The sequence below is a fragment of the Balaenoptera musculus genome, chromosome 4 (genome assembly GCF_009873245.2).
Source record: "Balaenoptera musculus isolate JJ_BM4_2016_0621 chromosome 4, mBalMus1.pri.v3, whole genome shotgun sequence".
Classification (NCBI taxonomy): Eukaryota; Metazoa; Chordata; class Mammalia; order Artiodactyla; family Balaenopteridae; genus Balaenoptera; species Balaenoptera musculus.
In genome coordinates, this window is record NC_045788.1 from 72,650,113 (window position 1) to 72,676,117 (window position 26,005).

Genomic DNA, 26,005 nt, shown 5'->3' on the forward strand with positions numbered 1-26,005 from the left:
CCAGGGCCCCCAGAGAGGACTCTGCCGCAGGCCCACTCTGGCCGCAGCGGTGATGCAAGTCAAGGCAGGGGGTGAGAGGTCCCATCTCAGACTACCCAGCTTGGCTCTGAAAGACTTGTCCTTGGGGAACCCTCAGAACACTGACTCTCGCCATCCATAGGACGTGCTCTTGGAGTGGTTTTTGCTGTAGGGTAGCACTGAATGATTTCCCTTTCTCACCTGCTCCATGGATGTCACCAAGGGAAGGGCACAAAAATAATCTAAGTGAAACTACCAAAAAGAAAAAATTAAGGAAAGAAAAAACACAAGCTGCATTTGATTTAAAAAATATTTATAAGACACATTTTTTATTTTCATAGAATGTCACTTAATAAATATTTTACCAGGATGATAGAGGATGCATCACAATGATAGAGGAAGAACTTGGGACAACTAAGGGATGGAAACATTTTAAACTTTCATTTAAACCTCAGTTCTTCAGACTTGTCCTCTGCACCAGATCTTGAAACCTGGCAGAGAAAGTGTCCTTACGTGTACAGACCAAGTGTCTAATGTGGGCACGTAGCCAGGTCAGTATATGGAGGACCAGTGGCAGCGGCTCTTGACCACCTGAAGCAGAGGCTTCCTGAAGGTGAGGAAGATGACGGTGCAGGCCACCAGCAGGGTGAGGCAGCTGGGGAGAATGAGCACGAGGTACAGCAGGCCCATGTCTACCCGCTCCCACTTACAGACCTGAGGAACGCCTCCGGGCAGCTCCGTCAGGCGAATGATCTTGGAGGAGAGGTTGCAAGTGACCATGGCCAAGTCGGCGACAGTGTGCAGGCGCTGCAGGGCCCCCCAGCCCTCCACCCCACAGCAGTCATACGGATTCTGGCTGAGGTAGATGGTCCGCAGACTTCCCACGAGCTGCTCAGACACAGCCCTCTGAGGAAGGGCCGTGAGCAAGTTTCTGCGGAGATCCAGGGTCTGCAGGGCCAGGCTGCCCCTGAACCTTGGGAAACTGGTCAAGGCATTTCCCGACAGATCCAAGTCCCTCAGATTCCCAAACCCAGAGAAGTCCAACTCCTTGAAGCTGGAACTGAGGCCCACGTTCCTGAGAGACAGGACCTGTAACGTGGGGGCAATGTCCCAGAGAGGGGCGGTGCTCCCATTCAGAAGCCCCCAGTTGCCAGACAGGTCTAAGTGGGTGAGGGCCGTGCCCTGGAACGAGCAGTCTTGTAGTGCCCCCAGCCCACAGCCCTCCAGAGACAGGCTCCGCAAAGACGCCACGTTTCTGAAGTTCACACAGCCGGGGGCGCCCCCGGGGTCTAAGTCCCCCGGCCGGGGACAAAGCGAGATCTGATTGTGGCTCATGTCGATTGTAGCGAGGTTACTGGCATCGGCAAAAAGGCCAGTGGGGACACCCAGGAGCCGGTTGGAGCTCAGGTTGAAGGACCGGAGGCTCCTCAGGCAGCCAGGGAGCCCCGGAGCCAAGTGCAGCTCCGACAGCTGGTTCTGGCTCAGGTCCAGCTCGGTGAGCGCTCCTGGCGGCTCGTGCTCCCGGATGTGGAGCGTCATCAGGCAGTTCCGGTTGAGGTTCAGGTGGGAGAGGGAAGGCATTTTCTTCAGGAAACCGTCTGGCAGATACTGGAACTGGTTCTGGCTCATATCCAGGAAGCGGAGATCAGAGAGGTCACTGGAAGAGAACTCTTCCCAGAGGTTGACGGTGCTGATGTTGGTCACGTTGCCGTCCATGAGGAGGAACTGGGCCACCATCTCCTGCGGCGACGAGGTGTTGTACAGGTCCCTGTAGAAGCCCATGTTGTTGTCCCGCAGCAGGAGGGTGTGCAACTTGCTGCACTGCGGCAGGAGGGGGAAGAACAGCAGCTGGTTGTGAGAGAGGTCCAGCGCCTCCAGCTCAAAGGTGGCCTCTCCCCCCGACGCCAGGAACCACTCCAGGACGTTGTAGCTGACGTTGAGGGACCGCAGCTGGGTGAGGCCGAAGTCCACAATGCAAGGGAGGTTGTTATAGGCCAGGTTGAGGTGTCTCAGCTCGGGCAAGCCGTCGAAAGCACCACCCTCGATCTCAAAGATGTAGTTCCTCTGCAAATCCAGCTCCCTGAGGCGGCCCAGGCCCTCAAAGACAGAGTCATCCAGCCTCATGATGGTGTTCCGCGCCAGGGACACGGACTCCAGCGAAGAGAGGTTCTGTAGCATGAGGGCCACCATGTCCTCCGTCAGGGAGTTCCCTGACAAGTCCAGCCTGCGCAGACCCCGCAGGCCGTGGAGAGCGGCTGCTGCCTCCTTGTAGCTCTCGGAGAGGGAGTTGTCAGGCAGCGCCAGGCTGCACAGGCGAGCCTGCTTCTGGAAGGCGCCGCGGCTGATGTGCTCCAGGCGGCAGCTGTGCAGACTGAGGCTCTCCAGGAGAGGGTAGCGCTGCAGCGAGTGGTTCCACAGGGTCTTGAGCGGGTTGGCATCCAGGAGGAGTGTCTGGGAGGATGGCGGGAGATTGCCGGGCACTGAAGCAAGGTTCTGGCCTCGACAGTCAGCGACTCCATCCAGCTAGGTCCAAAAACACACTGGTCAGCAGGGCGGGGGGCCTCTGAGGTGAGGGTTTATGTACAGAAACTTAGTTCACTCATCAGACTGTTCACTAAGGCTCCAGGCCTCACTCAACGCACACAGCATATTAGAGAAGATCTGAGAACCTATCCATCGGGTGCTGAGTGCTGACCACTGTATTGCAGTTTGGTTTTAACTACAGAGAGGAACTGAGGATCAGGTCTCTACTTGGGTTCGAATCCCACCTCTGCCATTTATTCCCTATGTGACCTTGAGCAAATAATGTAGTCTAAATCTATTGTTTCCTCAGAAAAATGGAGATAAAGTTGGCACCTACTTCAGAGGATTGTAGTGAGATTAGGCAAGAGGCTGCACAGTGCCTGGCACACAGTGGACACTATTAACGCAAATGGTCACTATGGCATTGTTATCGCTCTGATCATAACACTGTGTGTTTAACAGGGACACTGCCCAAGAACCGGCAGCACTGTGGCATCTTCATTTTACCTGAAGGAATTTTGCCTGGGAGGCTCCTCTACGCTCTCGATTGATAAATATTACAGCTCAAGAGGACTTGAGAGCTCATCACCAGCCTGAATCATACAGAGAAGTAAAGGGGGTCTGGAGAGGACAGGTGAAGAGCCAGTGACAGAGCTGGGACTGGAGCCCAGAGCTCTTATTGCCCAATCCAGTGCTTTTCCTGAACGCCATTCTACTGCGACTGTGTGGCGAAGCTGCCGGGACGGATGGCTCTCGTCTCACTGCAGGAATCACACAGGCCTCAGGATACTTTCCCTCAGCCCACTTTCTACAAGATTGGCAAAAGCAATCATCCACAGGGTATCCGTTCGGTGTCCAGGAAAAAAGTTTTAAGTGATGAGATGGAAGAGCAATGGCGTTTCTTTCCACAGATTGGTCAGTACAACAAGGTCAGTGATTGCCTAAAATTGTGGGCCCAGTCCCACGGGGCAAGCGGAGTAGTGGAACAGGGGAGAAAACTCCTGAGAGAGAGGAAGAAGCACAGCCTTGGAAAGATGACAGACTCAAGTCTGAATCTTGGCTCTGACACTTATTAGCTTTGGTCTCTGGGCAAGGAATTAACCTCTTGGAGCCCCAAGTTCTTTATCTGATTATTAAAATAAAACTTCTCATAATTAAAAATTGATACACTATAGAAATAATGAAAATTAAACTATTCAGTAACCTCAGCCTCTCCTTCAAAGAAACGTTGTTAACCTTTTGTTACATCTCCTCTGGACTCTTTTCCAAAGACATTCTCTAACTTAAAAAAATTTTTCTTTGCAATATGGGTGGACCTAGAGATTATCATACTAAGTGAAGTAAGCCAGACAGAGAAAGACAAATATCATATGATATCGCTTATATGTGGAATCTTTAAAAAAAAAAAATAAAGGATACAAATGAACTTATATACAAAACATAAATCGACCCACAGACACAGAAAACAAACTTATGGTTACCATTAGGGAGGGATAAATCAGCAGTTTGGGATTAACATATACACACTACTGTATATAAGATAGATAACCAACAAGGACCTACTGTATAGCACAGGCAACTGTACTCAATATTTTGTAATAACCCATACGGGAAAATAATCTGAAAAAGAATATATATACATATACACACACACATATGAATCATTTTGCTGTATACCTGAAACTAACACAACATTGTAAATCAACTATACTTCAATTTAAAAAATAAAATAAAAAATAAATTAAAAAACATTTTAAAATGAGACTGTACTCTACAAACCATTCAGTAATCGACTTCCTCCCCTCCCCCATTAATAATATGTGATAGATATACTGCCTTGGCAATAAAAATAAATTTGATCACATTCTTTTAGGCAACTGTATATTAGTTCATTGCATGAATAGCGCAGTGGCTAAGAGCCAGATCTCTACGATCAGCCCATCTTGATTCTGCTTTTTATCAAATGGGTGAGCTTGGGCTGGTACCTAACCAGTCGGGACCTTCATTACACCACCTGTAAAATGTAAATTATACTTGTAATTTTCTCCCGGGTTTTTTTTTTTTTTGAGGATTCAGTGTGATTGTTTATGTAAAGCACTTAACATAGAACCTGTCACATAAATGCTTAATAAATGTTTGCTAGAACGATTGTTAGCATGCTCTAATTAGTTAATTTCCTATTGTTGAGCATTTGAGTTATATCTAATTTCCAGATGAACGTTAGAATGAATTTGTCTAGTTCCTTCTACACCTGCCCTCCCCCCAAAAAAGTCTTTGGAGTTTTGATTGGGATTGCATTATAATCACAGAGAAATTTGGGGGAGAACTGACATCTTTACAAAATTGAATCTCCCCATACAGAAACAAGATGTATTTCTTTATTTGAGTAAGTGTTGGTCTTCCCCCCGTGGGGACTGGAGAATGCTGTGGTTAGGGGCTTTCCTCAAGCTGTGAGACCCTGTTTCACCAGAGTTGCTGCAGTTGCTGGGGACATGTCTCTGCAATTCTTGCAGCCCCACTGACGTGTTGCAAAAAGTCCACGTGGCCATCAGAGCCCAAGAAAGCTTACCACATACACTTCATGATAATGTTGCATGGCTAATGAAAAGGAGGGGCTTTGGAGAGTAGCTGGACTTTCAAACTCTCAACCCTCAATTCAAAAGAGCACTGGAGGGCTTCCCTGGTGGCGCAGTGGTTGAGAATCTGCCTGCCAATGCAGGGCACACGGGTTCGAGCCCTGGTCTGGGAAGATCCCACATGCCGCGGAGTGACTAGGCCCGTGAGCCACAATTACTGAGCCTGCGCGTCTGGAGCCTGTGCTCCGCAACAAGAGAGGCTGCGATAGTGAGAGGCCCGCGCACCGCGATGAAGAGTGGCCCCCACTTGCCGCAACTAGAGAAAGCCCTCGCACAGAAACGAAGACCCAACACAGCCATAAATAAATACATAAATAAAAATTAAAAAACAGGAGCTGTTGTTTTAAAAAATAAAAAAGAGCACTGGAAAGCCACTCTTTGATCTCACTGGTAGCCGAGTCCCTACTCCTGCCCACCAGGCTGCAGAGGGTCAGGCAGGGAGTCTAGCCTGAACCCTGCAAGCTGTCAAAGAACTCGTGCTTTATTCCCTCCTCTTCCTATGCCTGGCAACTCCTGAATTAGCTACTGTGAAGTTAATCTTTCATTGCCTCTGTAAGGGAATAATGGACGTCTGTATAGCAGAGACTAACAACAATAATGACAGTAGATAAAACACATAGCAATTACTACACACAAGGCACTGTTCTGAGTGCTTTACATACATTAACTCATTTAGTCATCATTGCAGCCCAGTGTTATGGTATTATTGGTTGGTACTATTACTACCTACATATTTTACAGATGAGGAAACTGAAGCACAGATTGGCCCAATGTCACCAGCTAGTAAGTGGTGGGGCTGGGATTTAAACCTGGTCTGGCTTGTAACCCCTACCCCTTACCGGAGTCTACTTCAGCACAGTGGTTAGAGGTTACTAAAAGTGGTCAAGAACCACCACCAGCTGGGTTTTTAAGATTCATCAGCTTTAAGAACATTTTTGAATGTTATTAACCCTGACATCCAATTTGTCTTCCCAGTGCCTAGTATATAACACGGCTCAAGGAATATTCATTAAATGTATGTTTCTCAACTTTTAATACCACTAAGTTATAGGCAAAGGAGAAAATTTCTAGAGAGTGCTCAGTTATTAGGAGCCAAGTCTGCTTCCACATATAGGCTGAAAGCCCTGGAGAGGGTGAACCGTAAAAGCTCAGGTATCTCTCCCTGGATTGCTGTAAGCCTGAGCGTGGTCAAGGACGGTGCTGTGCAGGGCAGCGTGGGCAGCGTGGGCAGGGTGGGCAGGGTGCTCTTCAGTACAGCTGGTTAAGCATTTGCTATGGGCTCACACACAGACTCTGAGGCAGAGCTTCTCCCACTTTAATATGCCCCCCCCCACCAGAGATTCTGATACCATTAGTGGAGCTCCATCATCCAGATTCTTAACAAGGTGTTCTTGTTCCAGGTGACTGACCTTGGCCTGTCTCTGGGATCACCTGTCCTTAGCAGGTATGAGAAAGGTGGGGCAGGGCCTTTCCCAGGCATCACCTTTACCTTTGATTAAAGAGCAGCTTGCACATGGCATCGTGGTAAGTAGGTACAGAGTGATTCAGACTCATTCATTCCCTCCCCTCCTTGACTGACAATCCATCAGCTTTCCAAATGGACCCAACCTCGTCAGGACAGGAGCAACAGACAACTTGGAGTGCCCAGGAAAACTCACCAACTCACAGCCCCCTTGGGAAGTGGCCATGACAATTCCACTTCGATTCCTCCATTCCACTGTCAAGAAGTGAAAACCCAGGCAGAGCCAGAGGGGCAGTAACTCCATCTCAAGTGCAGCACTGTGGACAGAGGGCAAGGAAGAAGCGGGTAAGAGAAGGACATCCCAGAGGGCTGCTATGCGCTCCCGGGAGAAAGAGCCAGTTCTCAGTATGACTGCTGTTGGAGGCCCACGGCTACAGGGAGGTGGAAACCCACAGATTATTCAAATACCTCAACTTAGCCAACACATTTAACCTCTCACTCAACTGTCAACAAGAACTCATTTTCATTTTGCCTCTACCATTTGATGGGCAGGTGGCTGAACCTGAAACTCCCAAGAGTCCAGCAACAGAAGAGAGAAGCAAATCATTTGAGGAACTGGGTCTCAGGTCACCTAGAGTTTGCCATGTTTCATAGTTCTCTTGAAATGTTCCTCTCAAAGCTCAGATCTGCCATGCATCACCTGAGCTCAATAAATATTTGCTGAATGAATGAATAGTGAACTGGGATTGAAACATTAATTGTAGCCTCTGGTCTCATAGAGTTACTAATTGCTGTGTCAACATGAGGCTTTCAGAAAAGAGTAGACCTCACTGATTAACTCATTTGAATAGAGACCTTTGAAAAAAGGATTTTGATATTTTGCCTGCATGAGGAAAAAAGCTGAGGGAAAAATGAAAAAACAATCTTCAGATATAATAAGGGTTATTGATGAAGTGTGCTTACCGGCTCTCTTACCTGGCCGGTGAGCCCACAACTGGAGTCATGAGAAGGCATAAAATTATACATAGACCAATAGAATTTTAGAACTAAGAGAAACCATAATGGAAATGTAATATACCCTCTACCACCACATTTTTACAGGGCCAGAGATAAAAAGGCCACAGATAGTAAGGGCTTATTGAAGGTTCCAGATCGACTCAGTGGCAGGGCTGGAAGTAGCCCCTGGAACCACCCCCCCCCCCCCCCGAGCTCTAGGATGAGTAGCCAGGGTAATTTGTCTCCCAGTAGGTGCTGTTGAATTGACTACCCTCTTGTTGGGAGAGTTTATAGCCCAGTGGCATCCCCTCCTATCTCTGCATTCCTCAGAATCAGAGGCAAGAGCCTGGTCTCAGCATTTCGCCTGCCCCATCCTCTCCTTGACATCCCCCCAGGAAGGACCGCAGGAAGGAGCACAGGGTCTGCTCTCGAATTGTCTCCTGGGCCAGCAGTTCCAGTGCTAACATGAACTCCTCACATATTCCATGGGACCCACAGACATTTCTGCCTGACGCATCTAGCCATCTTGGGCCCCTTCCTCTTTCCCTTTCTTCGAATAAGTTTACACATCTCTAAGGCTAATTTTAACTTTCTGGTCAGATTTGAATACTCACCAGTGAAAGACTAACAGAAAAACTAAGTGAAACCAGGTAAGTCAGCTTTAACCTTCACTTCAGGTCAGGCCAGCTTTCCTTACCACAGAGGGAACCTCCAATTCAGAATTCAGCCATAATTGCCAGACACTAGGAGTCCCCATCCCAGGCTCTCCTTCTACTTCTGCACCTGTGCAGGAATTATTACCTCATGGCATGTACAGGGCACAGATGGCAAAAACAAGGCCATATGGGCTCCTGTCCTCAGTGAACTCCCAATACACACACACACACACACACACACACACACACACACACACACACACACACGGTAGGATCACTGCCCACCTTGAGATAAGGTTGCCGGACTTAGCAAATTACAAGATGCTGTTGGAATGTCAGATAAACAAAAAACAACTTTTTAGTGTAAATATGTCCCATGCAATATTTGGGACATACTTATACTAAAAAAAAATTCATTATTTGTCCAACATTCAAATTTCACTGGGTTTGAATTGAGGAGAGACAGAAAGATGGGAACCATGGACTTACTCCCTTCATCCTTCATCCCCTCTGTCAGGCTTGGGATGGTACATACTGCTGTGACACTGAGCCTTTTAGAACAGCCAACCCTATATATTGATATTGAGTTTAGATGTGTTCAGGGCAAGAGTGCAGACTGGAATGCTAGATGGGTCTGGTGTCAGTTATGCCCAGAGTGTAACTTTAATTTCTGGGTCAACAATAAAATTTTTGCAAATTTAAAGCATATTTTCTCCTTTCTCCTAAACTCAGTCAACCAGCCCAGAAAGACTCTTGCTGTGCCCTCTGGGCACTCCATCTCTCATGAGGCAGCATGAGAAAATTATGGGATTTGGAACCAGACAGACCAGGATTTGAATTCTGGCTCCAGCATTTGTTATTTGTCCTTGAGCAATTCACATAAATTCTCCGAGACTCAGATAATCCTGTTATAAAACAGAGATAATAATAACTACTCAGAATTTTTATGAGAATCAAATAGTATATACGTAAGTGCTTCAACTATGAAGGTACTTAATAACAATTATTATTTATGAGTTCTTAACACCAGTGAGCTGGATGAGTGATTGTTACTCCTATGTGTAATCTCCAAGGTAATTTAACAGCCACAGAAAAAAGGGAAAAGAATGAATAATTTGGCAGAAGAATGAGTAAGTCATTATACCAACTAAATGTGTGAAAGTTACGTGAGAAGGTTGGACTACAAATTCTGCATTAATAAATTCCAGAAAAGACTTATTTGAATAGGAAAAAAAAAAGGCTAATCCCAGTAACAGATGACTATGCTGGTTGAGAGCAGTCTGTCCTCAGAGCTATAGTTTACCCTGCCCCACCCAGCTCTGGTTTGCGGGGACTGATTTCTGAAGGCTCTGGGTGTCAGCTGGCCTCCAGCTGGTTTGGTCAATGGGGAACACTACTGGGAGGTTAGTTAGAAGGTAGGAGGAGGAGAAAATCCATGGTATTTCTCTCCCGCCCTCTCTGCCTGGGACAGAGAAGTCCTTGAGTTTCTTCTGGTGACTCCCAGGCTCTTGTAGTCCTCCCGGTATCCTCCCCCTACCTAGGGGAGGTGGCAGCTTCCCAAAGTTGCTAATCTCTGGATTAACTGTCTGTTCCCTGGTTGGCTTCTCAGCCTCTTCCATCATGTGTAGCCAATTTCCTGCATTAAATTTCCTCTGTTTTAAATAATCTGTGCGTTTCTGTTTCCTGGTTGGAGCCTGACTGATACAATGACGTAAGTGAGAAGGGGCTTGGAACAATACAAAACAAAAAGGTATGTAATGCCTCTGAAAAGCAATAAGAGACTTTCAAAATAATAACCGTTTAGGTTGAGAAACACTCTTCCTGGGCTGTGTGGCTGCAGAAGCCCTCCTCAGAGCCACGGCATGGTGAAGAGTACAAGATAAACAGCTGGGATGCCAAGTCTCATTGGAAAATCCCATGAACCCTCTCCCGTGTGCACAGGACTGCTTCCCTCCACCCACACTTACCCTCAGCTGGGTGAGGACCACTCGACAGTGTCTCCAGCTGTATGAGAGCGTCTACGCTTGAGTGTGCTTTTTAAAAAGTAACCATCCCACTTTACTCCTATCTGTCTGATATCTTCTGAAAAATACATCCATTTTTTAAGCCAAATGTTTCTCATCTTAGATACATTTTTGGCGGAGAAAGGGAAGTGAATGAAGAACAATTATGATAGAGAGCACACATGACAGTATGACATTAACAATTTAAACGGGGTAACCTGGAACCTCCCCTTGTTATACTTAAAAGGGTTTGGATCAAGGGTGCCTATTTCATGGGCTGTGAACCACTGTGGGAGCCACAGAGTAATACAAAAGAACTGCAAATCAACCCATGTTCCAAGTAGGGTCTGAAAAAGTACCACGTTTCCTCCTGGTCTGGGTGACCACTGGGAATATAACCCATATAAGACCTGAGATCCTGACATGAGAAGCAGATGGCATTAACAGAATCTGCTTGTATCTGTTCTTCCTAAACCAGATAACGAGGTTGAAGAGTTCTTTCCAAGTGCAGAAGCAGAAAATAGTTAAGTCCCATTCTTTTTTATATAGATCTATAAATCCTATATTCATTTATTCAGCTAATGATTTCTATAATCTCTCTGTATCTTTTATCCAGTCATAGTTATCACGAATATGACTAAAGTCAGAGACTGTGAGCTTCTAATTAGTGAAGAGTTTTAAAGGGACAAGACACCATTGACCCAGATGTGGGCAGGAGACAAGACTCTGTACTGTCTGTAACACATCTGACTTGAAGATGTTAAGATTATAAATACTACCTCATGTTAAAGTGAGGCCCTCTTAGTGTTGCATTTATATTTTTTCTTTATCTTCTAACTATTTTGTTTGTGTCATCACAAAATGTCTTTCCTGTTTCCTCTCTAAGAAGTCCTTGAAATATTAGGGCCTCAAATGCTTAATGGCATCCCTTATTGTAACCATTCATCTTGATACTATGCTTTCCAATTGGTTAACATGAAAACCTGTGATTCAACCCCACATCCATCCCTTGTCTATAAAGAATGTTCCTTTTTTAGGCAGAAAGACAAAATTGGCTTTTTGTCTGGCTTTTCTCTCTCCAGATCTGGTCATAATAAATGAATGGTAAAAACAAATTTATTTCATAAAACAACACGCACCAAGATTGTATTCTGAAACAAGAGGACACTAATAGTGAGGAATAAGAATGCGTATCAGCTGCAAAAATTCCTCTTTGTTTTAGAAATTATGCTTGTTTGCTTTTCCTGTTTCTACAAAACAATAGGGAGAAGCTCCTGCTTCAATGAGCCAAGTAAGGTAAAAGGAGACTGACTGGATGGTCCCGTGGGCCGTGTGAAACAATGAAAGGGGATGGGAATATTCACTCCTCTTGGAAGGAGCATACTGAGCCTGCCGGCAGTGGCTTGGCTGTAAGCTGGGGCAGTGCTTCCATATCCATCACCATGACTGCATCAGTTCTGGGCTCAGGATTGCTTGGATGGAAGAAGATGGTCACGTGCAGGACAAGGAGTGGCTCCCGTCCAGGAGCCACACATGTGGGTGATACTTGCTTTTGCTATGGACGGGGAAGAAAGGATGAGTGAAAACTTTTGACTTGTCTTTGTTTCTTGAAGTCCTGAAATTTCCATGTCCCTATCATCACAATAATCAAAATACAGGAGTGCAGCAGTGTCCCTGTTTTTGTCAGGTCCTCTGACAAACACACATGTACACTATTTTTTTTCACATGGATGTAGGTTTTCCTGTATTAATAAAATATAACTTATTCTTTTAAGGGTTATTCATTCCAAGTAGCTTTCTGTTTTCATGGAATGTCTTTATCAGCAGATAGTAAAACACAACCATCAGGTAAGGGCTGATCTACAGGTATTTTTGTCCATAAAAAGGTATCCTCATACTCAAAGTTTGGGAATACTAAGGAGTAACTCTGACCTGAGTTTTGGTTTTGCTTTGTTGGTATTTTCTGATTCATTTTCAGGAAAGGATGCTGGGTTTCTAGTATTCGGGGGCACCCTGAACATCACCTCCTCACTCCCTCTCACCTCCCCACCTTCTCCAGCTGCTGCTACTACTACAGCAGCTGCCTCCAGAGCTGGGACTGCAACCTCTTTGCTAATGGCGCTATTAGCAAGTGCTAAGAGTGTTATCCATACGTTAGCATGTAACTGAGAATTTTCTCTGCAAAATAATCAGATAAGCTTAAAAAGCTTTAAAGAGAGAGGTCTTGCAGGTGAAAGTGGAGAACACTCAGTGTTAGAAACAAATATTTATAGACTGGTTGTGGGCGGGGCAGGGGGGAGGGGATGAGGGGCAGAATCTCTAGAAGCAGAGTTTGCACAAGTGTGGAGTGTAAACGTGTGATGGTGACATCGCTGAACACAAAAGCCACGGGTGCTAGGTAGAGGACTCCACAGAAAGGGAGTCCGCATTTGTTTAAAAATAAAAGAGCAGATCCCACTTGGGATCCTGGGAGAAAGGGAAGGGCAGCTGGTCACAGACCACAGAAAATAGATAATAAAGAACAGAAACCCCAGTCTGTGACCACTTCAAATAATTCCTGCTACCAAGAAGTATTTGAATGCCTCAGGCAAGCAGCTCTGGTGTCTGATTCTTAGCAAAAAAAACAAACAAACAGAACAAAAGAGTGATTTCAACTGTCACCGAATGGTTATACTTAGCATCTCCCATGATGAGACCACCTGCATCCTGAGTCTCTAGGTGTGGTGCCTTGGGAAACACAAAGTCCCATCTCGGTAGTACCCTTGCCAAAAATTGTTTGCCCTGAACCAGTCATAACGAAAGATCCAGACTGTAAGATGTCCTACAAGACAGCTGGCTTGGACTCTTCAAAAAAAAGTCAGTTTTGAAAAACAAAGAAAGGCAGGGGAGGGGAGAAGTCTGATTACAAGTGACTAAGAAACATAATAACCAAATCCCATGCATGTACCTTGAGTTGATTTTGGATTTTAAAAAATCTCTAAAAGAAAAATTTGAGACAACTGGGGAAATTTACATGTGTACTAAATGATGTCTTTTTAGGTGATATTATGTACAAATGATATTACCAGATTATTGCTAATTTTCTTAGGTATGATAATGATGTTGTGGTTATGCAGAAAAATGCCTTATTGTTAGGAAATGCATGCTGAAGTATTTAGGGGTGAAATTTCATGATGTCTACAATTTATGTAACCTTCTTTCAAATGGCTCAACAAAGATAGAGACTGAGAAGGACAAAGAGAGAGAGAGAGAATTAAAGCTAATTATTACTAACTGACAAATTTAGCATTGTACTTTCTTTTAACTTTCCTGTAAATTTGAAATTTTTCAAAATTAAAAAATAATGGGGGCTTCCCTGGTGGCGCAGTGGTTGGGAATCTCCCTGCCAATGCAGGGGACACGGGTTCGAGCCCTGGTCTGGGAAGATCCCACATGCCGTGGAGCGGCTGGGCCCGTGAGCCACAATTACTGAGCCTGCGCATCTGGAGCCTGTGCTCCGCAACAAGAGAGGCCGCGATAGTGAGAGGCCCACGCACCGCGATGAGGAGTGGCCCCCACTTGCCGCAACTGGAGAAGGCCCTCGCGCGGAAACGAAGACCCAACACAGCCATAGATAAATAAAAATAAATAAACTACGTTCCTTTAAAAAAAAATGGGAAAAATAAAATAAATGTTGGAGTTCCTAAAGGGAGAGAGATTATGGTAATCTTTGGTCCCCAAATTTCCAGGAATGTACATTTTTCAAACTTTCTTCTCAGAAAGGTACTCAGGAAACATTTGTTAAATTTAAAATGCATTACACAGAAACCTTTAAAATATCCTGAAACTTCTAACATTTTGACATTCAAACTAGAGCTTCCAGACAGCATCTCTCACACCTGAAAGGGGCACAGAAGTGTTAGATCACATGGCCTGACTGTGGTTCAGGAAACACGGTTGATGTACTACTGTAATTTCCACTGTCCAGGTCAATTGCTCTGTCCACCACACCCACAGTCCCTCTGGAGGGGCAGCCCTCAGGAGAAGCTTATGATCTCACCACTACCTGGACCTCCACCAAGCTGACAGAACCTTCAGGAAGCACCTGACCAGGGGAGGTCACTCCTTACTTGTGGCCGTCACCCTATGAGTGATCTCAGTGCAGAGAGACAAGGGAGAGAATTAGGTAATTAGCAGTGGAAATTGGAGCCAAGAGGCACAGAGAGAGGAGGTGGAGTTGAATTTTTGAGGGATTTGCCATGAGGAAGCAAAAGCAGAAGCTAGACGACAAGGCATATAGACAGAAAAGAATGAGATAGTCAACAGAGGGCAGAGATCAGAGAAGATGGACTAGGAAGAATGACGAGAGGGTGGACTGCGAAGGCTGGGAGAGGAGGCGGGGAGAGTGGGCTCAAGGCTGCCTCTCTGGTTCCTGGTGGTTCTTGGAAAATGGCTGGGTCCATTGCCAAGCTCCATGGTTTTTCATGATAGCACCTCACCACCATCACCACCCCCATAGGCTGGCCCAAAAGTTGCATCTTAGCAACAAAAAGAACCTAACTAAAACAGGACTTGTGCTCTTTCATAAGCTTGAACACAAAGACAAAATAGAACGTCATATTTCAAAAGAGCACATTCAAGCATTATGATGCTACCTGAAAATTAGAGAAAGTAGCTGAAATCTGAATGCAAGAATGTATTTTTCAAAGTGCACCCTATAGGCAAGAATCACAAGGGATAGTAAAACTAAAGAGTGAAAATTTGTTGGGAAACAAGATATTAATATAGTCTTAAAGTATCTTATTAATACAAGTTACTTGTTAATTTTACAAAGGCGAAAATAACGGCTTTATAGTGGAAAAACTGGCAAATGCCTCCTTAACCAAATGATCAAAATACTATAGGGGCCTTTCTGCAGTACTTAGTAAAATTTGAATACAGACAACATTTGAAATGATAGTATTATATCAATGTTAATTTACAGATTTTGATCACTGTACTGTGGTTATGTAAGACTGTCCTTGTTCTTACAAAATACACACTGAATTATTTAGAGGTAAAGGGTGTGATGTCTGCAACATTACTAAAGTTCCAATTTCTCCTCATCCTCACCAACGCTTGTCATTTTCTGTCGTTTTTATTATAGCCATCCTAGCAGGTGTGAAGTGCTATCTCTTTGTTGCTTTGATTTGCATTTCCCTGATGACTAGCAATGTTGCACATTTTTCATGTGTTTATGAACATATGTGTTTTCATGTGTTGGCCATTTCTATATCTTCTTTGGAGAAATGTACAAAATGTGTACTTTCGCATCCAAAGATTTTTAAATTTTGATTTTGGAATTACATGTAAAAGAAAATGCAGAATAGTTATAAAAGTAAAGAACCAGTTGTATTTTTGGTCAAACATTCCTATATTTTGCAAAGAATATTGACTCATTAAAAAAGAACTTGCAAATTTAGGATTGGAACAAGAGAGCATTTAGAACTGAGATGTGTGAATTCAGACCTCATAATTTGCTTCTCTGGCTTCCTCTCTTAATAATGAATTTGTTAACAGAAATAGACTCACATAGAAAATAAACATATGGTTACCATAAGAGGAAAAGGGTGGGGGAGGGATAAATTAGGAGTTTAGGATTAACAAACACACACTACTATATATAAAATAGATAGCCAACAAGGACCTACTGTATAGCACAGGGAACTGTATTCAGTATCTTGTAATAACCTATAATGGAAAAGAAGATGAAAAAGAATAGATAGATAGGTATGTGTATAACTGAATCATTTTGCTGTACACCTGAAACTAACACAACAGAGTTAATCAACTATACTTCAAGTTTTAAAAAATAATGAATTTGTTAAAATATAGGCAATACAACGGCTTTTGAGTGCCTCCCCGAAATTGTCTCATATCCTGCAGATAGGAGAAAGCAAATTGGCACACTTTTTCTGAAGGACAATTTAACACGATTTATCAAAGACCTTGAAAACATTATTTTATACAATAATTCCACTTCTAGGGATTTATACTTAGGAATTACAGTGTAGGTAAAAATATTTTTACAGAAATATTCATTGCTGTATTCAGTGATAATACAGCAAATATTCAGTGATAATAATAAAAAGGTGGAAATCATCTAAAAGTCCAATAATGAAAGGATTGGCTAAATACATTATGATACAGCTATACAATAGGTATAATGTGTGGCAATTAAAAATGCTTCAGTAGCAATATATTCAACACAGAAAGATGTCAGGAACCTGCTCACAAAACAGGGAGCTGCCACCCCGGATGTGTTTAAGCACAGGCAGGTGGACAGCTTTCCAGGGATGAGGATACTATAATGATGACAAAAACTATTTTTTGAACTTTGTTATAACAGTTGTCTTAATACAGTAATAACCTTGCAACACAAGCATTATGATTCCCATTTTACTGGAGAGGATATTCAGGCCAAGAATTTGAGTGATGTACTCAAGATGAGAGCCAGGCTTTGAACCTGTTCCATGTATCCCCTTACCCTGGGCTCTTCCTTTACCTTTGCAGCCACCTTTCCAGGGGCTGGGCTAAGAATATGCAACCCCAGATCTAAAACCCCTGGACTCTGAAAAGTAAAAGTAGTGTCTATAGTAAAACTTATTTTAGTTATTAGTCAGTGATATTTTTTCTTCCATTGACTCCAAACATAATCCTTTTAAGCACACTCACAATCATCTCAATTCTAAGTAATTATAAGAAATTCTCTAGTTTAGTGATATTTATTAGGCTCTGATTATGATGTATATTTTAATTTTTAACTAATAATAGATTGTTTCTATTCTTTAAAAGCTTGTCTTAATATAGTAATTAAGTTGATGGCTGGCAAATTAGAAAATACAAAGAAGCAAAGATACAGATGTGGACAAAGTAAATATCAGGTGCAATTCTCCCCACTGTTGAGATGCTGACATGTATGTACCCTTTCAAGTATTTTCTACACACATGCAGATGCATGCATATTCTTTTAACAAATATACTACACATTCTGTTTTGTATTTTCCCTATTGTACTATTGGGGCCCCTTTGCATTTGCTTCCAGGACTTGGATCCCCCTTTAAGCCTGGACAAATAAATGAGGAGTTGCGTCATTTGAATTTGTTGGAATGCTCCTTGAATATGTGGCCCTAAGAATTTATGTGAGGAAGGACAGTTCTGTGGCACGTGACTCTTAGCAACTGCACTTTCATTCAAATTTTGTAACTGACCACCCTTTTGAGAAGAACTGCAGCATTCTGAAGGGACTATCCACCAGTATTTCGGAGGTGAGAACACTCAGGCCAGAGAAATGAAGTGACATGGACAAGGTGCCACAGAGAATGCAATGCAATGGTTTCCAAGCACCGGTTTAAAATCCAGATCTCTTTTTCCTACGCGGAGCCTAGCACACCTGGTCAGCCAGGCTCCACAAAGGCTCTTGTGAGAAAAGTCTTCATCTGGGAAAGGTTGAGGCTCTGCCTCCACCTGGAGGGAGGCTGGAGGCCACAGCAGCTCTTCTTCCTTTGGGCTCTTCCTATAGCTACGCCAGGCAGCCAGGGTGTGGAGCGCTGCCTGTGTGCTACCCTGCTGACTTCGTCTCCTCGGGGCTACAAATGAGTCAACCAGCTTCCCTGTGTGGTCAAGGTTAGCCCTTTAGAACCAACAGAAGTCAAGTCACTCTGTCCTGTTCCATAGACACTGGCTGCATCTAGCCACAGGTCTTAAAAGATGCAAATCTGCTCCCACGGGGGTGATAACACCTTGTTCTTACACGGCTGGTGGTGTCTCCTTTGTATAGAGAGACACACATACTCTCTGTGAATAGGCACCCAACCAATAACGCATTCGTTTCAAACTTGGCGTTTCTGTTCAGTATCATAGGTTTATTCTCTCTGATCATTTCACTCCTGTGGTGGCTCTGGTTGACAATAACAGCTGCCTTGCTGACCTCACAGGGTTGTGACAAGACTGAATGAGAGAATGTGTGTGAAAAGGCTTTGTCAATAAGGAAATGTTGTGGACTACACTAATAAGATAAGGTAGTGTCAGGTTAAAGGGAAGGCAGAGTTCCTCTGTGCAAACAGGGAGCTGGTGTTAACTAAGACAGAGGAACTGCAGTACCTTCTCCCTTCCATGTGTGAGCCTTGGGATATTCAGAGGAGACACCACCCAGAGTCTGTGGGAGATTATGGATGGAAGGGGTTATAGGTGATAACTGAGATTTATTGCCCAGAGTAGAAATGTATCACTCCCACCCAACCAGCTGACCCTGGTTCCCTTGAGAAAGAGCGCAACTGAGGAATGAAATGATATAGATTCCTGATAACTGACCAGCTCGACTGGGGTAGTACTCAAGCTCCCAGATTGCCTTCTAGGCTCTTAACCGTAGTATCTAATGTTTATTGAGTGCTCACCTTGGGATAAGTGCTAGGCCAGGTACTCTACATATAGTAATCCTCACAAAATCCTAGCAAGAAAATGTTATCATCCTCATCCTACACTTGGTAAACTGAGGCTCACAAAGGTTTGGGCCACATAGCTAGAGATGTCAGAGCTGCAATTCAAACTTAGTCTGTGAAGCGAGCAAAACTCAGTGTCAATTCCACAAGCCCCAGCCATCCTGGGATACTGGCTATCCCTGACTAAATCACACACTGTTTCCTCTGTGGGAAAGGTCCTTTTTCTGGTATTCTCCAACTGCTGAACTCTTATTCATCCTTCAAGGCCCAGTACATGTGTCACCTCCTCATCATATCCTCATAGTTCAGATGCGCAATAATTCAATAATCCAAATAACATGATACTATAGTATAGATAGTTATAATACCTATGGAAGTCTTACATTTTAAAAAATATTTTATTTTTATGTTTATGAAAAGAATGTGAGTGGTGATTGGGTATTAATAGTAATTTGACTTTTCCCCCAATTTTTATTATGAAAATTTTTAACATACAGCAAAGTTGAAAAAATTTAACAGTGATCACTGGTATACCCACTACCTAGATTCTACTATTAATATTTTACTATATTTGTTTTTAATCACATATCTATCCATCTACCTATCCTTCTATCCATCCTTCAAGCCACCTTATTTTTTGATGCATTTCAAAATAGATTGCAGTCATACGTACACCTCCCCATAAATACTTCAAAATGCATATCAAGTGATTTTTTTAAATTAATTAATTAATTTATTTATTTTTGGCTGCTTTGGGTCTTCGTTGCTGTGCGGTCTTTCTCTAGTTGCGGTGACTGGGGGCTACTCTTTGTTGAGGTGCGCAGGCTTCTCATTGCAGTGGCTTCTCTTGTTGCAGGGCATGGGCTCTAGGTGCACGGGCTTCCGTGGTTGTGACACACGGGCTCAGTAGTTGTGGCTCGCGGGCTTAGCTGCTCCACGGCATGTGGGATCTTCCTGGACCAGGGCTCGAACCCGTGTCCCCTGCATTGGCAGGCAGACTCTTAACCACTGCGCCATCAGGGAAGTCCCTGCATATCAAGTGATTTAACCTTAAAAAAAATGTTCCTACTTTTTCAAGCTTCTAGGTCAATTTAATTAATTTAATCTCAATTTAATTGAGATTGCAAAGTCAGCTATTTTATTTGGAAACAAAAAGTTTCTGTCTTGTAAGAAGAAAAAAAAAAAAGATTTGATAATCACTGCCTTAGTGTTCTCAGCCAGAATTAGCAGGAAAGCAGCTCATACTAAAAAGTGAATGATCTCCTCTTTAATGAACTGCTCTTTAATAGGTATTTATATAGGTAATAATGAAAAATAATCAAATGTTCACGGTGTAGTTTCAGGACAGTAGGACAGATAATTTTACCCTTTTAAAAATCCTTCAAATTATACTAGCAAGGTGGGCTACTTGTTATAAGGCTAATTTTTTTTCTCTCTCTAACACTTATTTGAGTTCACAGAGGAATGGGAGTAATGTGATATTTTTAACGCCCTCCCCCAAATAATGATTTTTAGGGAGTTCTTGGATAAAGCCAAAACAACTGGATTATAATTTAATGCTACTGGTTAATAATAATAATAATAATAATAATAATAATAATAATAATAGCACTTGAGGTTGCAAAGGCTTCTTATAGATACTTGATCTCATGTAATACTTGCAACAGTTCTACATAGTAGGAATTATTATCTCCACTTTTTATTTTGGTAAAATATACATATAGTTTACCATTTTAACCCTCTTTGAGAGTACAATTCAGTAGAATTAAATACATTTACACTGTTGTGCAATCTCACCATTACCCTTCTCTAGAAGTTTTCCATTATCCCAAACTGAAATTCTGTCCCATCAAACAATAACTTCCCATTCTTCCCTCCCCTCAGCCCCTGGTAACCACTATTCCTTTTCTATACATTTGCCTATTCTAGGTACCTCATATAAGTGGAATCATATAATACCTGTCCTTTTCTGCCTGGATTATTTCATTTAGGATAATGGTTTCAAGGTCCCTCCATGTTATAGCATGCATCAGAAATTCATTCCTTTTTATGACTGAATAATATATAGACCACATTTTGTTTCTCCATTCAACCATCAATGGACATTTGGGTTGTTTCTACCTTTTGGCCGTTGTGAATAATACTGTTATGAACATTGGTGCACAAATATCTATGTTAGAGTCCTTGCTTATTGTCCCCATTTTACAGATAAGAAATCCAAGATTCAAAAAGGCCAAAGTGAATTGCTTAAGTCTCATGGCTTATAGAAAGTGAAGCCAAAACCAGAGCTCAGTTCTGGCCCAGGTTGGAGGTGCTGGATGCACACCTGTATGGGAGGAATATATGTTGGGTGAATGTTCAGCTGGGTTGCACAGGTAAGTATATGTTGGTAAACAGGTATCCCATGAGCCCCACCCCAGCTGCCTGGCCCCGCTCTTGTAACTCCCAGTTCCCTCTCCCCCATGATCTAGCAACCAAGGAGGTAACATCTGACCCAGCAGGGGCCCCCAGGACACTGCTTCTAAGGACAATGTCCATTCTGTTTGGTCAGTGCCCATTCCATGTGGTGTTTGATATCCTGAATAGCACCCCTGAGCGTTCAGAGGGCTATGGTCTTCTCTGGGGATGAGGTACCCTGTCAATGCCATGGGGTGTACCTATGACAAAGATGAGGGCCTTTGGAGGTTCCGTAAAAAGAGCTAGAAAGCCTAGAAAAAACTGGGGATTTAGAAGGAAATAAGAGGACAGTAACATTAGTGAAAATGGAAACTTCAGTTTAGGGACCCGAGGAAGGGCACAAGAACCTAGAAAAAGAAAAAGGCCATCGGGAGAGTCCCACGAGGGAGTCTCAGGGTGTCAGGCTGGGCAGTGATAGGGAGACCATTAACATGTCTGAGGGTGAAGGAGGTGGCCCAGGGCCAGGCATGGAAAGACCCGCTTGCCACTGACCCTGCAGGCTGAGGAAGAGAGCTCAGCCTTTCCCTTTGGTGGGACCACTGAGGGGAGACACCGGAAAGGCAGGAGAGCCCTGAGGGGTCGTGGCTGGGCCAAACAGGGAGCAAAACTAGAGACGGTCAGGAGGAGCCAGCGTCCAGCCTGGCATCTAAAACAGAACGACATGAAGTTATTGGGGCGTATGATGTGCACCCCAAGGTGAGCCCCTGAGGAGCACTGTGGGTGCTGGGTTGCCTCAGACACTTAGGTCCTGCTTAAGAGAGCCAGGGTGGAAAGATAGAGAGCCCCAAGTGCTACCTTGCGAAGAAAAATCCCCTCCCGATTCTTCTCTTTCTTGGAGGGGCCAACAGAAAGTTTCTTGGGGCACACAGCACAGCACTTGAGCGAGGCGACCTTGTGGGTTGAGGTTGGAGGTGGGGAGTCCCTGTGTCCTCACAGGGTTTTGTGGCCACGTTTAGCCATCACTGGCACCAGCCCTGCTCCTCATGCCCACCTCGCTAGTGAGAACCACTACAGGGTTCTACTTCCTCTTTTATGCCCTTTCTTCAGCCTGAAATCACTCACGCATCAAAATGAGAAGACACGTGTGGTTTGGTCTCAGCCGCTGACTCCATTCACTCTGGAAATCACTTGGTTTTGCCTACCCACGTTCATTTCTCCTTCTGGTAACAGCTCCCCAATTCCCCTTTCAGGAAACCACCCCTTCCTTTCTTTTCTCTCTTCCTTTTATTTCAAAAAATGTTTTATTTGTGGTAAAATACACTAACATAAAATTTACCACCTCAACCATTTTTAAGTGTAGAAATCATTAGTGTTAAGTATATTTACATTGTTGTGCAACCAACCCCCTTCCTTTCTTAAAAAGTCTGTGTTCTTTTGGGTCTGGCCTCAACTCATGGCTCCAAGATGAGCACTATGATCAAGGCTGGGCCCATGAGAGCCTCCTAATTCCTTAACCACAGTGATTGGTTTATAACAGGTACAGCACAGATGCCAAGCCCATGAGAATCAATCTAAACATTTTTGCTAGGACTATTAGAAAAGAGGCTTTCTCTTCCTGCTTCAGATGCCAAACTGGTGGGAATTAAGCTTACAGCTGCAGGCAGCCATCTTTGTCAACAACTTTAGGATCTGCCTGATAATGAAGCCTACACAGAGGAAAGCAAAGGTGAGGAATGGAGATAGATGGATGCCTGGCAATGTTTGAGCACCCAGATCCAGCCATGCCTGAAGCTGTTCCCCATAGACTTTTTGGTCATTTGAAACAATAAATCCTCTTTTTTTTTTTTTCCCCCTGAAACCAAGCTCAGTTAGGTTTTTGTCATTTGCAACTAAACGACCCCTAAACTCAAGTTGACAATTGCTTGTGAGGCTTGATAAGATCAGTGTCCTTTTTCCCTCTCCTCACCTCTCTGAGCTTTCAGAGATCATCATCTAACCTAGCCCAGAACCCCCCACATATTGAACACATAACATTCGCTTGATGATGAGATTGAGAAGAATAATTTTGGGGGAAATGAGTATAATAAAGAAAAATATTTGTCACTAATGTGCAGATACATCAGTGAGCATCCCTGACCATACATGCATGTCCTAAGAAAGATAATGTTTTTCAGTCATGGGTGAAAGCCCACCCTCCCCTAATGTATGTGGTTACAGTGTGGATCTGAGCACGATGTGAGGTACACCTAGTGTTCCATCCAAGAATCTAGCTCACACTTTGTGATGTGGATGCACACTACAGCCAGAACACAAGTTACAATCAGTACTAGCATCACTCTTTCGACAGAATCAAAAAGACTAGAGACAGACAGGTCAATGTATCCCTAACACAGGCCCCGGGACAATTACCCAGAGCCTGCTCTCTGTTTGGGAGCCTCCTGTTCTTGGATGATGGGTTTAAGGACTCTATGGGATCAGGTTCACATGGGTTTTCATGAAGTTCCCATGAGGGCACCCATTAGATGAGATCACCCTCTTTGTGAAAGAGGTTTTGATTTTTGGTGAACCTAAAGACGGGAGTTGAGGTTACCCACACCCCCGGGGCCCATGATTCTATAATCCCCTCTAGGAACTCTCAGACATACATGTACAAACCTATGTGGTATGTGAAGAAAATAAATAAGTCTCAGGGCTATAAAACCCAGTAAACCATCAACCTCCACAGAAAGAGTCTGTGCAGCACAGCCAGTAGGTGAAGGGGACACAGGAGACCTCAAAAGGCCAACTCTACAAACTCTGAGTGATTCTGCTGTCCAGACTCCTAACAGGCTGTTCCTGTCATGGAAGAAACCTCCCGTGGAGTCCCTTCACTCCCCCCTGGAAGTGCGCCACCCTGGACCAGCCCTATCCAGGGGCTCCATTCCTAGGACTTTGCCTCAGCCTCCTGGAGTCCCAGCCACCGTTGGACACGTGGTCACCTCCCCTCAGGGGTGCAGTGAGCTGGCAGCCCATTCTGAGGGCAGCACACAGCCCACTCGGCGGCTCCTTACTTCTGTCAGCTCCTGAGGGCAGGGGGATATATGCTGAATCCTCCAGAATCCAGCCCACAGGGAGAAGCTGCGTGGGCTACAGAAGAACACTGTACAAGGGTATCAGAGGCCTGGAGTCTAGTCTCCAGGCTGTGGGTTCAAGTAACAGAACCTGGGGAATCTCCCAAGGACACACACTCTGTGGGGAAGGGGCTTTGTCTGTCTTCTTCACAGCTCTAGCCCCACCCAACACCTTGAACTCCAACTCGCCTGCACGTGGAAGCTATCCATAAATATGTTGTTGTTAATGAGTTGCAGGGTCTTCATCTATGAAATCGTGGTTCTCAATCCACGTCGTTGGGCAGGAAAGGCAGGCTGAGTGTTCACAGAGCAGTCTCACTACATCCAGTCATCCAGCCCAGGGAGGGAGCATTACTGTTCCCATTTCGCAGACGAAGAAACTGAGGCTCAGGAATTCCCCCCACAGAGCCAGGAATCAAACCCAGGTCTGACTCTGAAGCCCTCACTCTTTCCACTACACCACGCCACCTCTAAGTCTCCCAGAGGGAGGTATTTCCACCTCCACCCAGAGCTGTAGCCCCCAAACAGAACTGGTGGAGCTTGGATGCAGCAAGCCACAACTTCCCCGTCAGCCCTGAGCTGTGGGCCACGGACGCTGACCTCCCGCCTCCCCACTCTTCAGAGCCGCCCGCCTCTGGAGGGACCGCGGCTGCCCCTCAGGAAATACTCACGGCTCCCGCAGGCCCAGGCGGCTCCGCGGGGCGCATCCTCTCCCGGGGCTCTGGCCTCCTCCTCGACAGCAGCCGAACGCGCGGTTGAACTGCCTGCTCTCTCTGGGGCATCAGATTATTTTAGCACTTGCGGAAGGAACTGACGGAAACTGAAGTCACATGGAGAACGAGCAGCTCAGCAACTCAGCACTCACAGAGAGCAGGCATCTTAGAGGGAACTGCCGCCGCGGGTGGGTGGCAGGGGGGATGGGAGAGGGCGGGCAGGAGGGCGGGAGGCAGTGGCCCCTGGACTACCTACTGGATTAGTCGCGGAAGAGGTCACATATTTTTATGATCTCCCAGCAGTGCTAACCAAGGGTCCCCAGGGTTTCTGGCCTTCGAGATTTTGAGGGGGTAGGGGACTGGGGGCCCTGCCTACGAGCTCTGCTGACCCAGAAACTCTTCTTCAAGGTTATGTCCAAGGGTCAAGCTAGGGCAAACTTTGAGAATAGGTAGGATACACGTTTCCCAATTGGGAGAGAGTCATCCACTCAGCTAGTCTTTACTTGACTCCAGCAAATCAAAAAAAGAAAAAGAAATGGAAATTGCTTTGTGGTGCCATGAACTGCTTGATCATAGGCAGCATGGATGAATTTTTTTGTACCTGATGTTTACAAAATTCCCTGCTAGCTCTTGCCAAGAATGCAAAAGGTTAATTGAATTCATAATAGCCACCATCAAAGAGGTGTGCCAGGCACTACGCTAAGCGCTTTCTATGCATTATCTCATAGCTCCTCTTCTCCAAAAGCTTACCATCTAGGACTTCCCTGGTGGCTCAGTGGTTAAGAGTCAGCCTGCCAATGCAAGGGACACGGGTTCGGGGTGGGGAAGATCCCACATGCCTAGGAGCAACTAAGCTCAAGGGCCACAACCACTGAGCCTGCGTGCCACAACTACTGAAGCCCACGCGCCTAGAGCCCGTGCTCCGCAACAAGAGAAGCCACCGCAATGAGAAACCTGCGCACGGCAACAAAGGACAGCCCCTGCTTGCTGCAATTAGAGAAAGCCCGGGCGCAGCAACGAAGACCCAACGCA

The 26,005-nt window shown here is 44.8% G+C and overlaps 1 protein-coding gene across 1 annotated transcript; it reads right to left on the reverse strand.

Moving 5' to 3' along the window:
• Positions 1 to 314: 314 nt before the first annotated feature.
• On the reverse strand, positions 315 to 25,032 carry NRROS (negative regulator of reactive oxygen species). The gene is made up of 3 exons (XM_036851799.1): positions 24,932 to 25,032; positions 6,836 to 6,956; positions 315 to 2,541 (listed from the first exon to the last, which is right to left on the reverse strand). The coding sequence occupies exons 2-3, from the start codon at positions 6,941 to 6,943 to the stop codon at positions 571 to 573; spliced, it is 2,079 nt and encodes a 692-aa protein (XP_036707694.1). The 5' UTR covers positions 6,944 to 6,956; positions 24,932 to 25,032; the 3' UTR covers positions 315 to 570.
• Positions 25,033 to 26,005: the final 973 nt, after the last annotated feature.

Bases quoted from the DNA above. Each gene is read 5' to 3' on its own strand.
- NRROS (XM_036851799.1), bottom strand. From the start codon at position 6,943: ATGGAGTTACTGCCCCTCTGGCTCTGCCTGGGTTTTCACTTCTTGACA. The intron at 2,542-6,835 runs GTGAGTTTTCCT...TTTTGGACCTAG, and splicing joins CCCAAGGGGGCTGTGAGTTG to CTGGATGGAGTCGCTGACTG.